The 17,894-nt window shown below is 38.6% G+C and overlaps 1 protein-coding gene across 1 annotated transcript in view; it reads left to right on the forward strand.

The window, feature by feature from the left end:
- Positions 1 to 16,266, forward strand: part of LOC137406477 (uncharacterized) — a 19,960-nt gene extending 3,694 nt beyond the window's left edge. Inside the window, exons 3-5 of the mRNA XM_068093061.1 lie at positions 37 to 145; positions 2,031 to 2,774; positions 15,789 to 16,266. Coding sequence (XP_067949162.1) covers positions 37 to 145; positions 2,031 to 2,774; positions 15,789 to 15,925 — 990 coding nt within the window. The 3' untranslated portion in view covers positions 15,926 to 16,266. The remainder of the gene's footprint in view (positions 1 to 36; positions 146 to 2,030; positions 2,775 to 15,788) is intronic.
- The last annotated feature ends 1,628 nt before the right edge of the window (positions 16,267 to 17,894 follow it).

A 17,894-nucleotide genomic window follows, 5' to 3' on the forward strand; every position in this document is an offset into this window, starting at 1 on the left:
TCAATGTGAAAGTTTTCACAGCATTCCAATGTTTAGGATGTTGTTGTGAGAGGATTTAAAGAATTCAAAGATCAAATGGACAAGTTCATTGTCGAGGAGTTGCCTAACCTGGAAGTGAAAGAACAACTCCGACTAAAAGAAAAAGGTATGAGAAAGGAAAAAGTTTGTATGATGAAAATAAATATAGCCTAATCATAACATAACAGTAATTTTGCAACAAATATGATGACTTGTTGGCTACATTGGATAAAAACCAACTCATAAATAATTGTTTTATAAGCATTAGCCTGTGAATATTGAGATGACAATAGTGTTTGGACAGAGCGCTGTGACCAGGGCCGTAGCGATAGGTCTCTTAGTCACCTCAGTCTTAGGGCTCAGCCTTCAAGACATCGAGTAAGGCCCATCCACCATTAGAGCACTCTGGCTACCAAAAAGAAACAAAGAAATTGAGAAAAAACCAAGAAAACTGTAAAAGAGAAACTGTGCCTAAAACAAATAAAAAGGGTCGGAGCCTAAAACAAAAGTAAAACTATAACAGAAAAAAAGTTGATCGTTTTGGCAGAGCGGTACGCACACCCTTTCTGCATGGTTTGCATGTGGTTTATTGCCTGTCATGCATTTAAACTTATATATCTATTTAGTAAATATACATTTTATTGGCACTTAACACTCGGTCTTGTCGTCGACTGCCTGGTTGAAAGTAAAGAGAACCTGCAGTTCCCAATACAATATATTTCAGATGAAAAGTATTATAAACCATAAATTTTCAAAAATTAATTTAGATATTTATGTCACACTTAATTTTCTGCTAAAATTTTGTAATTGAGGGGCAAAGTTATATTTTTTAAATTTGGTAGAACTCTTCATAAATTTTGTTAATATATTATCAAAGAAGCTGGGTTATGAATATCAAAAGAACAATATAAATTATTACTATCATAATGAGGGAGTCAATATCAAGGTGTTCCAGTACCAAAATTAAAAATGATTTACATGCAAAGACTTAAGACTTCATTACTTCATGAAATAAATATGGGTGACTTCAGTCAACTAGATGAGACTTTACATGAACCAGCTTATTCCTTGTTAGCAAAAAAGGAAGGTAACTCATAAATCTCCTTGTCAGTTGGTTTATAGAGAGCTTTAATCTTTGTATGACAGTTTTGATGTGTTCATCCAGAACTTCTTTAAGCAGAATAAATACGCATTATGACTATGGCGCCTTAGAACTGCGCCGCACCATTGCAGTGCAATTAGCAGCAATTGTGCATTACATTGCAACTTTACCATGCCACAACAATCCACAGTGACCATTTACTGTTACTACAACTACGCTCCTACTGCAAATTGCATTCTGCAATTTACCGTGCATCAAATTCAATCTGGAACCCAACACTTCATGTATGCTGCAAATTTTCAACATTAAAAGATTGAAGATGGATGTGTACAACTACTGCGCATCAGTATGAAGTTGATACTTTGAATCAACTGGCACTGCTAGCTTTCTAACGACCTGGAATGTAGTTTCAGTGTTACTGTAGATTGCCCAAAATTATCACAACAATTGATGTTATATGAAGGCTGAAAAATGAACTACATGTAGATCATGTAGACAGCTTGTCAGATGCTAAATACATTTAGCAAGCGCATGAACTTGTGCTCTAACCATCATATCGTCAAGAAGAGAGTCGAGCTTATCACCGTTTCAAAGAAAATTGGGGCCTTGGTATTGTAATCTAATCAACAATGTATATTAACACCATGATATATTATCATTTTAAACATGTATGACACAATCATTGTGATCATGTCGTTTGCTCACTCGTACTCATGTTTCAGCGGTATTCACATGTCGCCAGTATATTGAACTGTCACTAATATATTTTAGCTGTTGAACATGTTTAATATACTAAACTAAAATAGTTTATTTATTTAAGCAGACAATTACAAACACTAAGTACTTTCACACCTTTTTAACAGGGTCAGAGCGTGCTGTATTTAATTCTGAAAATTATTATATTTTGTAGGTGAAAAGCGTGAGATTGAGTTAGAGATTGTCTCCTCTGATAACATATTTCATGGAGTTAAAAGCAACCAGGACATCATGACACTTCAACAACTTCCCTTTTACGATGCTTCACTCGGTACATCTATTACTCTACTCCAGACTATAGAACTATCATCAAACCCCATATCAGTATGTCAGCATGAAGGAGTCACTTATGTAGGACTGAATAATGGTACTGTCAGTAGAATTGATAACAAGTTGAAGTTACATAACTCGTTCATATCTTTGACTGGCTGGGTCGAGTCCATTAGCGTCCATGAGAACAGGCTATACATGTTAGTCTCCGGCAGTGAAACTCTTAAAGTCTGTGTCTATGACCTGTCAGGTAGAGAGATGACAACCTGGGACCACCCAAGTCATGACTATTGCTGTAACATGCTGACTGTAGCAGCAGGTAAGGTAGTGGTTGCTGACCCTCTTAATAAGAGAGTAACTGTTTATTCTCTCACTGGTAAGACTCTGCATAATATCAGCTGCAGCTTGTTAAGTGATAATAATATAGTCACGATATGCGCTGGATATGGAGATGATGTCATAATAGCTGATTATCACACAGACAAAATTATCAGATTGAACATCACCACAGGGGATATCATGTGGACTGTCACTCATCCTAATCCAATTGGTCTGGTATGCTACAGAGACTACATACTGGTAGCTGCAGGTGTCACTATTAGCATCTACACACTCAGCTATGTTACAGGTACATGTACATGTATATTGTTTAATAGGCATGCTGATTATCATCAATTATAATAGTGTCATTTATAGCCTACGACTAGCCTTAAATTTTGAAAAAGTTTTAAATAAAGTTTATTGTAAGAAATTTAATGTTTATGAATGATATTACTTTGAAAACTGAACCATCTGAAAATTTTGATAAGATAATTGAAAACTAAACTACCTTACTAATAAATCGATTTTTACAACTACAATGTAAATTGCAATTATGAAACCTTTTTAACATTTTTAAAAAAACTTTGGAGAGATAATTATTAGTGTTTGAAGACTGTTTCTTAAAAGGTCTTTTTTAGAAATCAGACAAGTTTTACATAGCTCTTTAGACCATAAATTGCTCAGAGCATTTTCACAAAATAGAAAACCACATTTGAAAAAAAAGTTGCCAAACCAACTTTAAAATGCATGCTTATATGTCTAATAGTTGTATGTGTTACATATTAGCTGTGCAGTCAGCTTTCTTTTAGCTGTGCTATAATCGCATAATTGTCTAATAACCCATAGCTATGGGCTTGCTAACTAAGTCAGTTCCTTTATGTGCTTCTTACCTGTTAGCTGTGTTTTCTGTGATACAAGACTTATTGTGATAATACAATACAACAACTACAATACAACAACTGGTGTCAGGAACGAACATTGTGGACTCACAGCCAGCATTTTTCTATTGTCTTGCTATGGATCCTAACATAAAAGCTTTGATCGATGCTATGCAGAAACAGCAACAACAGTTCCAGCAGCAAAACGCTGATCTACAGAAGCAGTTTATCTCCTTGCTTGAAGCTACCAAGAGTGATAGTGCTGCATCAATACCAGTAGCTGTCGCCATACCCAAGTTTGAAGCATACGACAGGGGTAAAGAAAAATGGAACCAGTACCTTCAACGTTTCAATCAGCACTTTAATGTGTATCGGGTGGTAGATGACAGTCAGAAACGAGCATGCTTACTATCTTGGGTAGGAGCTGAGACATACGACTTGTTGTCAAACTTATTTGGCGCAGAGGATATTACAAGCAAGTCATTTACTGAGTTGTCGGAGAAACTTAATGAACACTTTGCAGATACCATACATGTTCAGGCAGCAAGATTTGAATTTTCTCAATGTAAGATGAAGACTGGTCAGTCCTATGTTGATTGGGCTGCAGAACTTAGTGGACTCGCACGGCACTGTGCTTTCACGTGCAAAAGCACAGGCTGTGGCACTAGTTATGTTGATGAACAAATTCGTGACATAATCATTAAAGAGACGCCACATGCTGATGTACGTCGCCAGTGTCTACTTGATGCTGATCCATCTCTTAATGATGTTCTTAAGAAGGCTACAGCATTCATCAAGACAACGGAGACCGATAAAATTCTCAAGGGGGAGACAACTTTTCCAGCTATCGAAGACACAGTAAACAAAATGTCAGGTCAGTACAAGCAAAGATCACGCCGAGGTCAACAAACCATTGGAAAGCAACAAGCTAATGCACAGAACACAGGTATGTTGAAGTCTTGCCCTAGCTGTTACATTAAACATGACAGAAAAAATTGTCCCTGCAGAGCATTTGTCTGCAGGAAATGTGAGGTCAAAGGTCACATTGAGGCTGTCTGTATGGCTAAGACAGCAACACAAAGTCAGACAGAACAGTCTGCTAGGACAGTTGAAAACTCTGTGTTAAGTGTGCTCACTGATGCAAGTGAACCTTATCATTCAGTACATGCAGTTTCAGATAATCTTTTCCAACGAGTCAATAGAAAGGTTTGGATCAAAACTGTTGTCAATGGTCATGATGCAATGTTTCAATGGGACACAGGGGCTACTTGCTCTATAGTTGATTTGCAAGGCTACCAAAGTCTTGGATCACCCCCCCTCTTACCTGTCAGTACCCATCTTAAAGCATATGGGCAGAGTGAGTTACAGATTAAAGGACAATGTTCAGTTAGTGTGAAGGTAGGAGATGTGGAAAAACAAAATCTCAAACTTCTTGTTGTAAACACAACACAAGGCTCAAACCTTTTTGGTCTAGATTGGAGTGACAAATTCGGTCTCTCTCAGCAGGGGCTAGCTATATTGACACAGGGTAGTTGTGATGTTACCTGTACTGTCACAGGAAGTAACCCTATTGGATTTAGGGACAAAATCGCTGCACTCTCCTCTAAGTACTCTGATGTCTTCAAGACAGGTCTTGGCCGATGTAAAAAGGTAAAAGTACCAGTACGCTTGAAACCAGGAAGCACACCAAGCTTTTCTAAACCTCGTGTAGTGCCATTCTCTAGACGCCAAGCTGTAAAAGAAGAGCTAGATCGATTAGTTAAAGCTGGTGTTTTGGAACATGTGGACTTTAGTGATTATGCTGCTCCAATAGTAGCAGTTTCCAAACCAAATGGAAGAGTGCGTATATGTGGTGATTTCAAGATGTTGAACCAACAAATATCAATTGATCAACACCCATTACCAAGCCTTGAAGAGTTGCTAGAGAAGTTGAGAGGCGGGGTACACTTTTCCAAGATAGACCTGGCAGATGCCTACTTGCAACTAGAGTTAGATGATAATGCAAAGAAGTTGTGTGTCATCAACACTCAATGTGGTTTGTTTCGCTACAACAGGATGTGTTTTGGATTGGCATCAAGCCCTGCACAGTTTCAGCGATGCATGGACTCAATGATTGCTGACTTACCTGGAGTTGCAGCATACTTGGATGATCTGATTGTCACTGGTAGCAGTGAGAGTGAGCACTGGTCTAACCTCGACAAACTCTTAGCTAGACTACAGGAGTATGGGCTCCGCATACAAAGAGAGAAATGCGAGTTCTTCAAGAATGCTGTTGAATACCTAGGTCACATAATAGACAAGAACGGCAAGACTCCCTCGAATTCTGCAATAGAGGCTATTGAACAGCTTCCACGACCACAGAACTTACAACAGCTACAGGCGTTTTTGGGCAAGATCAACTATTACGGCTCATACATTGCTGACCTGTCTAGCAAAGCAGCCCCCCTCTACAAGTTTCTTCGTGAAAATGTCGAGTTTGACTGGACTGACGAGTGTGACAAGGCCTTCCATGTTCTTAAAGAAAGTGTCATCAAGGCTACCAAACTTACCCATTTTGACCAGAGTAAACCGCTGGTTCTAGCAACAGACGCATCTAACTATGGAATTGGGGCAGTACTCCTACAAGAGGAAAATGGAGCTGAAAGACCACTAGCACATGCATCAAAGACATTGAGCGTGCACCAAAAGAATTACTCACAGATAGAGAAAGAAGCGCTTTCTATTATCTATGGAGTGACTAAGTTTAGACAGTATCTATATGGGAGACGTTTCACGCTCATTACTGATCATAAACCCCTGGTTGCCATGTTTTCACCAGAAAAGAATATCCCCGTTTTAACAGCTCAGCGACTGCAGAGATGGGCCCTCACACTGATGGCTTATCAGTATGACATCAGGTACAAACCTACAGCACAGCACGGCAATGCAGATGGCTTGTCCAGGTTACCTATAGGGGCAGACCCGAAGTTTGACCATGATGAAGAGAAGGAGAGCATTGAGGTCTCACACACTATACAAGAGGAGCTCGATCATGGTCCCCTTGACGATGAGGCTGTTAAACAAGAAACCATGAAAGACACATCACTACAGATAGTGAAAGAGTGGATACTGAATGGCCTTTGGCCCAGTAAGCTTACAGCTAGCTATGAACATTTGCGGCCATATTGGAATATGAGGGAGTCTCTTTTTGTTCATGGGGAGGCTGTGCTTTTGCAACGTGATGGCACTACTAGAGTTGTCATTCCACAGGCTCTGAAGAGTAAAGTGTTAGACTTGCTGCATACATCACACTGGGGTGTAGAAAGAGTAAAACAGCTTGCTCGTCGATACGCATGGTGGCCTAGCATCAATGCAGACATAGAACAGCTAATCAAAGCTTGTGAACCTTGCCGAATCTGTGCTAATGACCCAGCCAAGACTTACCAAAGTTGGCCGTCCACCCAACTACCATGGGAACGAATTCATTTGGATTATGCAGGACCTTTTAAAGGTCAGATGTGGTTGGTTTGTGTAGATGCACATTCCCGATATCCGTACGTTGCTATGCTAGATGTAGGAAAAACTACTTCTAAGGACACAATTGGCGTGCTACGACAGATCTTTGTACATGAAGGTCTTCCTCGGACTATTGTTACAGACAACGGCCCACAATTCGTGTCAAATGAATTTGACCAGTTCTGCACCATGCATGGCATTAAACATATAACATCTCCCGCATTCCATCCTGCATCGAATGGAGAAGCGGAGAGATTTGTCCAGACTCTTAAGCAATCTGTAGAGAAGAATTGTGCAGGAGGGGAGAAAATCAAGACTGCCCTGCAACTGTTTTTAACCACTTACAGATGTTTACCTCATCCCTCTTTGAACTGGAAATCACCTGCTGAAGTTCTACATGGACGACAGCCGAGAAATACTCTGACCTTGCTGAAACCAATTCAGAACAAGAAAACTCTTTCACCAGGTCAAGCATCTTCTACATCATCACGGTATGAAGTAGACTCTTTGGTTTATGCAAGGAACTATAGCTCTGGACCTAAGTGGATACCTGGAACGATAATTAACAAGCTGGGTAACATACTGTATGCTGTGCGAACAGACCGTGGTGTATGGAGACGACATGCCAATCAGCTACAAGCTAGACTTCAAGTTAATGATACATCGACCAATGACAATATCATCACAGCTTCAAATGATCTTAACATCCAACCTGCCCAATCTGTACCTGATGAGAGGCCAGTACAAAGTCCCAGATATCCTACTCGTAATAGAAGACGACCTGATTACTATGACAGTTCTAAGTTCTAACAAGGTCATGACTAACCATAAACTCAGAATAGTGAGGGAGATGTGTTACATATTAGCTGTGCAGTCAGCTTTCTTTTAGCTGTGCTATAATCGCATAATTGTCTAATAACCCATAGCTATGGGCTTGCTAACTAAGTCAGTTCCTTTATGTGCTTCTTACCTGTTAGCTGTGTTTTCTGTGATACAAGACTTATTGTGATAATACAATACAACAACTACAAAACAACAGTATATCTGTATGATACCTGTATATAAGGTTTCACTACTGATCTGTTTAGCAATCCTAAAAGCTGTAAGAATGGACAACTCCTATGTTAATGGTGACCACCACAGTTTGAACTACAGTGTACAATCTATGTATATTATTACTACAATTATTAAACTAATGTTATACTAATCTAAGATATTAATAAAAATATCTTACTTTTAACATTAGGATTTAGCCTATTATGATGTGAATATAATATTTCGTACCAGAGTACATGACACCTATTACACTTTGACATGAATATTACAGGTCTTTCCTCTGAAGGTATTAAAAGATGTTAATATGATAGTGTGTTAAATTATCATAATATCTCTAATAAGGGTTGCATCTCCTCTGCCCTATTAACTAGCAGTCTAGTGTTCAATCAGAAACCATGCAGGTAAAAATAACTTTAGAGCGTGAAGTAGCTGTAACCAGACTGTAAATGAGCATAAATGCAGTATTTCTAGAGTTCCATAGTCATGGCAACACAGAGTAATAATCGCTGCTCGTGTAAACAGCCCAAACTACAACAAAAATAACAATTTTCTTGTCAACAAATAGTCAGTTGTATCGAATATTGGCAAACAAATTCTTTACAGATGTTAATGTCTCCCGCAGCTTACGATATATATGGTTAAGTTTTAATATTCTTTTTTATAATTATAATTTTGTTACAATATTCAACTTAAAAAATAATTAAATTATATCCTTAAAAATTGTGGCCCTACCTACCTGTATTAAAACTGGTGACAAAGCAAATAACTCATACGGCTAATAATACTGCTGTAATAGGTAGAAGGTCAACCAATTTTATAGGTAATAATACAGGAGTGGAATGTGCTGTTTAGAGTACATTTTTATATATTCTGGAGTGAGATGTATGACTCTGGGTTCACACGTAAATTCAAACTCATTATAAAGAAGACTGCTGATTCCCTTCACTCTCCACAAAACATTCAAGCAACAACACCGAGTGTTAAACACCAACAAAATATATATTCAAATAAATAGGTTACATAGGCATTATACATGTAAGATAGGCAATGAACCACATTCAAACATGCAGAGAGTGTGTGCGTACAAATCTGCTCAAACAATTGCATATCCTCTCCTTATATATGTTTTTTTTTGGTTCTGCCCACTTTTCTTTTTATTATACATTCAATCCTCTAGTCGATTTCCTCAGTAGTTTGTTTGTTCTCAATGCTGACCAAGCCTTCTCCTGAAACCAGAAGGCTGGTTGACCGTAGAGACTAGAAGGTCAATCACCACAGCCCAAGTCTTGATGCTCTGCTGTAACACTCTACCCTAGTGGAGGTCCTGGGAACTGTCCACTTTTGAGCTAGAAGAGGAGAGCAGTCATGACCAGAGCTGCTGCTGAGCACCAAACTCTAAACTGGCCACCTTGGTCTCAGTGAACGCTCTCTCAGTTACTCTGAGGCACCGGGCCTTGTGGAGAGAGTAGATACGCGCCTTCTGGTAGCATCACAATATTGGCCGCCCTCTTCCTAGTTGGGAAGTCCTGAGCTCTGTTGGTGATGGCATTGATGGGACTGTGGTAATGTAGCCAAGGTCAACGTGAGGCTCTCAGCCAGTGTTCTCCCTCAGTTTTATGGGTAGTAGAAGACCTGGCCGCTGACTTTCTAAAGCGGCAATTGGCCTCGGTTCGTGCTGGCTGGCAGAGCAGCACCTCCAGTTTGACCAGCCACCCTCTGGCATGCAGAAAGGATTGCCAGTGGACCAGGTCAACTAAGTATACTGCGCTGCCGCACTCGGTAGATTGGTGGGCTTTCTAGTAGACAATCAGCTGGTCACGGAAAACATGTTGACAGCGGCAGAGGCAGACATACAAAGCAAAATGCTGTTCTACAAGTAGCTTATTTCTGCGTGCTCTCGAGATAACTACGCATATGCTGCAGGTGCCAGGCTCTTTAAGTGCATTTTCTACTTGGTCCCAAATGCCATCGCTGACGTAGCGTTAAGTCTGAATTTTCTCCCTCTTCTCAGTCGGTATTGCGGGAAACCTTTTAGAGCTTTTACAGAGGAGGCTGCTTGAGGTTTATCGACCAAACGGGCTTGGTCTCAGTAATACATGAGACCTGCATCGACTCTGTGACTAGTTCAGCCTTTTCTACTTCTTCCACCTTGTCGAGTCGTTCATGGATTTCTAGCAGAGAATCATTGGGTGGACTTGCAGGCATTTTTAAAAATAGAACAATATAAGCAGACACCTTCTGACCCATTGTAGCTAGAATGTTGACCAGGTGTGTCTCAATTTGAGCGTTTCCATTGATGACAGACTGGCTCGGGACGGCAGCCTGTTCGGAGCACTCTTCTAAGTTGCCAGCGATGTTGTCTGTGCTCTCTAAGGCAGCTGAGCCTGTGCTTTGACACACCTGAGTATACACTTTTGCCTGAGCTTCCTATCATTGTAGTGAGCATTTGAAAATATTTGAGAGTTTTATTTGTAACAGCGATGCTGTACCTGACTAACTCCTCTGACGGATAAAAAACAAAATATCTTTTGTTATCAGTCTCCTCAACAACATTGCTCACTTGTCTTTTTGGCAGCACTACGCTTGTGAAAATCTTGATTGGTTGTTACCATAGTTAACCTCTCCCACTCTCAATAACGATGTGGTGGCCAAGTGCATTTTTCTAATCCAGGAGCATTTTTCATTGGCTAGGAAGCCGGGCTAGTGCTGAACTTGTTTCTGCTGTTTGTTCTTTCTCATTCAAAGCTGTTGCAGCTGACCTTCCAGATTCTTGGTGAAAGCAGGGTAGGTGTAGGTTTATGTCCTCTGCCTGGCCAGATCCAACTCGACTTTATCTTCTTTTCTCCTAACTCTTGCCGCTTTTATGTTAGGCCCTCTTCTTGGCCCTACACTGGCCTGTGCCTGTCCTAGCTCCTCTGGGCAGGTACGGAAAGGCTTCAGTCTGCTTTCATTTTGCACAGAAGACTGGGCCTATCTCTACTAGGTAAAGATTGAGCCTCGGTGGTTGTGAGTTAAACTCTATCTGGTCAGGAAGTTGCAGCACTTGCCCAAGCATTAGCAGGTTGGCTGTCTTTCTAGTGGTTAAGTATGGCGTTCTACCATATGCTCGCATTAACTGAGGGAGCAACCTGTCCTACTACTCATGACCCCAGATCAGCAGTAGTGTTTGCAGGAAGTCACCCAGTTGTTGATTATTGAATTTGATCACATCGTTGGCTTGGTAGTAATAGGGTGTAGTGTGAGTTTATTTTACCCACAAAGAGATGACACTGCTCGGTCAACGGTTGACTTTCAAACTGTGCACCCTGGTCAGTGTAGAATTGTTTCTGGTAAACCCATGTAACAAAACACCCGTGGTTCCAACGCAATTACCACTATTGGAGCTGTAGTCTCTGTAGGGCTATGACATCCTACTACTTTGAGATGTGGTTTGTCAGCACCAAGATACACTTATTCTCTCAGAGTCTCCAGCATCAGTCTTGCTAGTTTCACCACTACCTTTTACTAAGGGCACCGACAATTTGGTGTCACCGAGCTTTGCTGCCTGACAGTCCTCAGAGTTTTTGATCAGTGACCTATCGACAAATACCTCATCAGTCGCAATCAGCTGATCGTTCTACCCATCTCAGAATGAGCAAGGGCCTCAGTCTGCTATAGGGCCGTTTTCGTGATGGCTGGTGGGCATACCGTGCATCATCTTGGCTGGCCATGACATAAGTCTGCGCCTTCAGTACTTCACTACATCATAGCCTAAGAAACGGACGAGTTTTATGCAACTGGTGGAGTTCTTGATTTTTGAACTTTAGCCGCTCTCAGGTCGGCTGCTCGGCTTGCTCAACCGTGTGGTATATGGTGTCTACTCGTCCTTGGTCAGTGGTTTGCATCTGCAGTATTTTTTTTCGGTGGTTACCCAAGTTTTCTCCCATGCTGTCTTGCATAGTTCTATGGTAGCTTTGGTTAGTTTTGTGCTGGCTCACTTGGATGTCATAGCAACAAACAGGCCTATTTGGCCAACAATCTGGTGCGCGGTCCTGGCAACCCCAGGCACGGTAAAGGTACTGTGCCCAGTGTCGCCAGACTTTTAAGGGTCGGTGACTTTGACAGCTTAGCATATGTGACCTTGAGTTTGCCAGACATTTTTGAAGCTTCTCTCAAGTATTGAAGGGCTTTCAATAAGTCCTTCTAAAAGATACTGGCTCTCTGGAACAAGTTTTTTTGCGAGTCGGTCTTCCATCTTCCAGCTCAATTAGCTCGCATTGCCAACAGTCTTCACACCTCTGTCGGATGAGTCCATCGACGTTCCCAAAACGGAGACCGGCTTGGGCCTCTAGTGTGAACTGGACTTTGACCAGAAAATCCAGGTCAGTGTTTTACTGAAAAAGTCTATCATTCTCTCAGCTTCTTTCTGCTTTTGGGTTAATGCCGTTTTTACTAAGCGGCTGCTGTCATCTGTATCCGGAAAGCGCGGTCGACTCAGATGTAACATAAGAGCTGAGGTAACGTGCTCCTTCAACTTGGGGAAGGCTGTGGCTGCCCCACAACCACTCTTCCTTGCTGGCCACCAAAGACAGTTAGATTTTTCTGCAAAACCACCACTACAGTTGGCTGAACACACCAGAAGCCAAAACAACTTGCGTGGCTCCTTGTACCCAAACACAACAATGTTTAAATTAAGTTCGAACAATAAAATTGGTAAGTGAATAATAGACATAAAAGGCTACTTTGGTTCTCTTACACCGAGTGTTAAACACCACTGATATATATTTGAATAAATAAATATACATCGGCATTCATGTATAAAAAGCAATAAACTACATTCAAACATACAAGGAATGTACGCAATTGATTGCATCATGATTCTTATATACATTATCTTATTTTTTAGGCTTTGCTCGATTCCTCTTTATTTTACACCTTGTCTTTTAGCCAGTTTTTTTTCAGTTTTCTGGATGTCGTCAACGTTTACTGGACCTTCCCCTGTAACTGAAAGGCTCAGCCTGTTGACTGTATTGATCAAAAGTTTGATTGTCTGAGCCCTGGTCACAGTAATTTGCCGTAACAGCATTGTTATTATCATTAGCATGTTTGTGTTTGCTTAGAACATGATACATTGTTTACCTTTTACTGGTCCTTTATTGAACATGCTTGTCTTTAATTTGCAAGGGAATAAAAATGATAACATTGCAGTTGTTATAATTTGTTTTTTAATAATTACAATAAAAGATTATTATTAAAATAGTCTTTATCATAACTCTTCATCAAGATATGACTAGGAAGAGTATTGTTAATTAACAATATCGAGTATAAATTATTATTTATTATTGATCTTTGCGGCAATATCAGCAACTTCTTTACGCTGCTGTTTTGCTTTTTGAAAGGTAAAATGAGATTAAACAAGAATTAGGTGCCGAAGTTTGAGCACTTCAACACTTATATAAGTTGTGTAGCAGCTAACAGCTGTAAACAGGTGTCACCTCGTGGTAACTAGCAGCTGTAGACAGGTGCCACCTTGTGCTGCTGTGAATAATGTTCGATAAATATTGGTCTCAGCAATCCATCGGTTTTTTTACGTCATCACCCTGTTTGCACATGTGCTCATCTACGAAAAAGCCACCATTTTGGTAGAAAACGATCATTATTCTTTTGATTAATAGTATTTTTCGGTGTTGTTTTGGTACTAAAATAAAAAATTTGCAAACAGAAGCATTGTTTGCAATAATTAATTGCAGAAGCTTCGTGTTTTTAACGATAAAAATTGTTCATAAAGATGGCAGACAACGATAGAATGACGTCACAAAAAAACAAAGGATATTCAAATTCAGTAGCAGTTAAATTTCCTAGCCTTTAAGACATCAATAACGACATGCTACAATTTAAAATGACAGCCAACAGACAGGCATTGAACTGATATCCTTTGACAATTAGCACGTCATGCAAAGAAACTAGCTTGTTAATAATTATATTACTAGTGGGGGTTTTCTATTTAAATAGTATTTTATTATCTTAAAACTGATCTATTAAAAACATATGTAAACATATGCAGTGCTGTTAGAATGAACTTCATAACAGAGGGTAATGAGACTTTAGACAAAATTAATGTAAATCAAGTCATGTTAATAATATAGAACTATATTTATCATAGAGTTTCAGTATTACAGGTCAATACACTATCGCTTGGTTTCTACCGTAAGTAATTTTATTTCTTTGAGAGCTATAAGTGTCAATTCTTTATTATGGCTTTGGTAACATAAATAACATAACATAATGCAACATATTCTTATTTAGTGGTTTTTAATTTTTTTAAATTTCATAACTACTTTCATTCTGAGAGACACTTGCAAATATAATTGTTAATAAAATAGTGAATGTATACGAGTTTACAGTAACTTGTCCGATGTTAAAACCTGGTTAGTTGTATAAAAAACCATTGAAAACTAGAAACATCTTAGAAAAGTGTCATTCCAAACATTCAATATACCGATGAGAACAAATTCATTACCATGCATCACCCTCTCTTCATCATTTATTATTACTAGTACTTTTGGTAGAGCTCCTTGAGAGATCACCATAGGTAACCAGTATGTGCATTAGTGCTTGGCACGAGTACTTCTTGGCCAATGGGTTTTTTGCGTATCAGGTTTTTTGATAGGGTTTTATGTCTAAAATTTTTAAACATTAGACATATTCTGAAATTTACAATGCAACCATACTTCTATTCAATTTAGCTATTGTTTTTTACTATTTTCTAATAACCGATATTTTTGCTCGCAGCCTTAACCCTTTGATGTTTGAACCCCAACTGTCAGTTTTCAGGCGTGGCGCAGGGTGTTTCAGAATCTCTATCGGCCGGAGTTCTGGCATTCACACGGCTTTGTTTACAAAAGCCGTTTCTAAGTATAACAGCGTAAACCAATAAAATTAATGTTTGCATATGATATCAGACCAGAAATCTCACCTCTATTTGTAACAGTTTTCAAATATCTTTACGTACTTCTTTTGTTTTAAGATCAAGTTTTAGTTGAGTGATATCGTTGAAAAATTGACACGACTCATTTTTGGTAAGTCATCAATGTTTGTGATGCAAATAAAGAATTTTAAAATACTAATTATAATTTTCCAGCATATTTTGAGTCATAACAAATGATGAACATATGCTCAATGAATATGATGTTATTGTAAATGTTTTTATGAGTTTTTTAAAAATTGTTTGAATTTTTATAGTTTTAGCCCGAATAATGAAAAACCACAGTTTTTTTCTGTTTGATGACATTTGCTGCAGGTTGCCCGACTGTTTACTAGTGTTTTACCAAATATCATTATATTATGAGCACGTTCAGATTTCGGATCGTTGGACAGATTGCCCAGGGTTACTGACGCGCATTGACAAAAAGCCAGGGTTCAAAGGGTTAACAGGCGGGTTATCAATCAGCGTTTAGAGCACGAAGCGCCATAGATTGAGTTTTTTCCACTCTACTCGACGGATCTGTTTACTAAAACCTGAACCTGCAAGACCGAAATGCTCAAAATATTTATTACCCGAGACTCGAGAGAATATAAACTCGTTAGTTCAACGAGTTTTATTACCCAAGTCCAGCACTAATGTGCATAATTATTCGGTGAAGTAGTGAGGAGGCTGAGTGATGTAGTGATTAGCACGCTGGTCTATATAAATAGGTTGTGAGTTCAACCTTTGTGCAAGATAACTTGTTTTGTTAATACTGCTGCATCCATCGGTTCATCCATCTGCCTTTGGATAGATGGATGAACCGACAGACACAGCTTTTATTGTAGTAAAGACTCTTTCATTGTGCTTCAGTCTTTGGCAAACTTTTAACGTAGTGTAGAGGTTCTTAGAACTTGATATATTATGACTCTATATAATTTGGTTGCAGGAGAGAGAGTATCCATAATGGCGCATGACGAAATTTATGGAAGCAATGTCTATAGCTTGAGTGTGTCTGATGGCACTTTGGTTGTCCCTGATGACGAAGATGACAGAATGCTCTTTTATAGACTTGACGAAAAATGATTGTTTCACAAGGAACTGACAACTTTTCAAAGGAGCTCTGCTTGATTGCATATATTATACACTTGGAGTATGATTTAATTATTAAACCCTTTTATCTTATAACAATATTATACTTTGCTAAATGACTTAAAAAGTGTAGCTAAGAAGCTCAGTCTAACATGGAAATATATTTGGCCGCTCTCTATAAAGGCTTCAAAGTGGCCTTAGCTACAAACTATTTTAATTTTTGATACATTACTCTGTATTACAGTTATAAAAACCTTATTTGCAACTTTGCGTTACCCCAGACTTTCTGACATATCATTTGATCGATCTATTCAAAAGTGTTACAGTATTCCGAGTGGTGGACTAATATAATTTTGGTATGTATTTATTTTCTTTTGACATGCACACGAGCATGAGTTGATCATATAATTTGCTGTAATCCTTCTGATATGCTTTTGCAGTGTTGTCTTCTATTGTCTAAATAAAAAAAATAATTTACATCATCGTAACTAGAAACAGATAATATATAGAGACATGCTTCTCTGATTACCTCAAATTATATGAGCAGCACAAGAGTTGATATATAAATGCATTTAAACCTTAGGCAACCGCGACATATAGGACATATGGGACATATGGGGCATATGGGACATATGGGACATATGAGACATATGGCTGGGAAACCCTCAGTGTATCGTGGCAATTTACTAGGCCGATTTGAGCCTTCGACATGGCTACATAAAAACTGCAATAACTTACATAAAAATAATTGTGTTAGTTACATAAGTTAACATGCATAGAAAAGCTGAAAAATTTTTCTACAAGCTCATATTTTTTATGTAAATAACTTGCAAATACCTTACAGCAAAAAACTCAATATGTTGAAGCTATGAATTTTTTTACGCTATTTTCCATTGTATTTTTCTAATTGATGAAGGTAATTGGAAACGTTGCATAAATAATACTTGCACAGATTTATATGTTCACAACAATTTGCAAAAGAAATTGGTTGTCGAGGAGCAATTAAGTAGAGTTATGAGCTCCGATGCAATGCGGGAGCGCCACTCGAAATTCTCAGTGCGTGACCCTAATGACCACCGAAAAATGGAGGCCTTACATGGTCGCTTATACTTTGCTAAAACTTGCATGCAAACTGGCATGGAGCTATGAATAAATATGCATTGGTAAGCTTAGAAATTTATCAACAGGCAGCCATTTATTCCCTGCAAATTGGCTGTCAATATTTTAGTCAAAATTCTGATTTGTTGAAGTTATCACCTTTCTACGATAAAATATCAATAACAATTACATTTTTAGAAGTAATCACTTTTTGAAAATGATTTATGATAAGCATCTGCACGATGTCATATGTTTGCAGAAATTTGCAAAAAAAAATGGTTGCCCAAGTTCATCAAAAGTAGAGTTAGAAGCTCCGGTGCAATCCGCGGAGCTCCGCTCCAATTGCAACACTCTGCTGATTGTTATACTATTATGAGCCTGTACCTAGTTTTCTTGTTACTAGTTTAAACTTTTATTCTCTACTTTCGATTATAAATTAAGTTAATGAATTCTAACAGTTCACCAAAATGTCTGTAGGCTGCTCCCTGTTTGTGATTTGCAAACAGTATTAAACGACAAGCACTAAAACATGCTCACAATTATAGCTGTGGTTACCATGTGATTGGTTTGCTGAAGTCCCATTCTCTTCTCTCACTATCAAGTGCTTTATCGAAATATAACTTTCATTTTTATCATGCATCAATTTTATTTGGGCATTTTTGCTTCAATATTTTTTTCATCAACAACATGTGTTGATTAAAAAGTTCCTTTCTTTATTGAATAATATATTATTATTATACTATTATATTTATATATTAATTCTTTTTATGGCCAATTTTAATTGTCCCTACATGCCTTTCAACAAAGGTAACTACATATACTAGTAAACCTGTTTTGTGTCACATCATATGAAGACTAAAGTAAA

This window comes from Watersipora subatra, chromosome 10 (assembly GCF_963576615.1).
Source record: "Watersipora subatra chromosome 10, tzWatSuba1.1, whole genome shotgun sequence".
NCBI classification, from domain to species: domain Eukaryota; kingdom Metazoa; phylum Bryozoa; class Gymnolaemata; order Cheilostomatida; family Watersiporidae; genus Watersipora; species Watersipora subatra.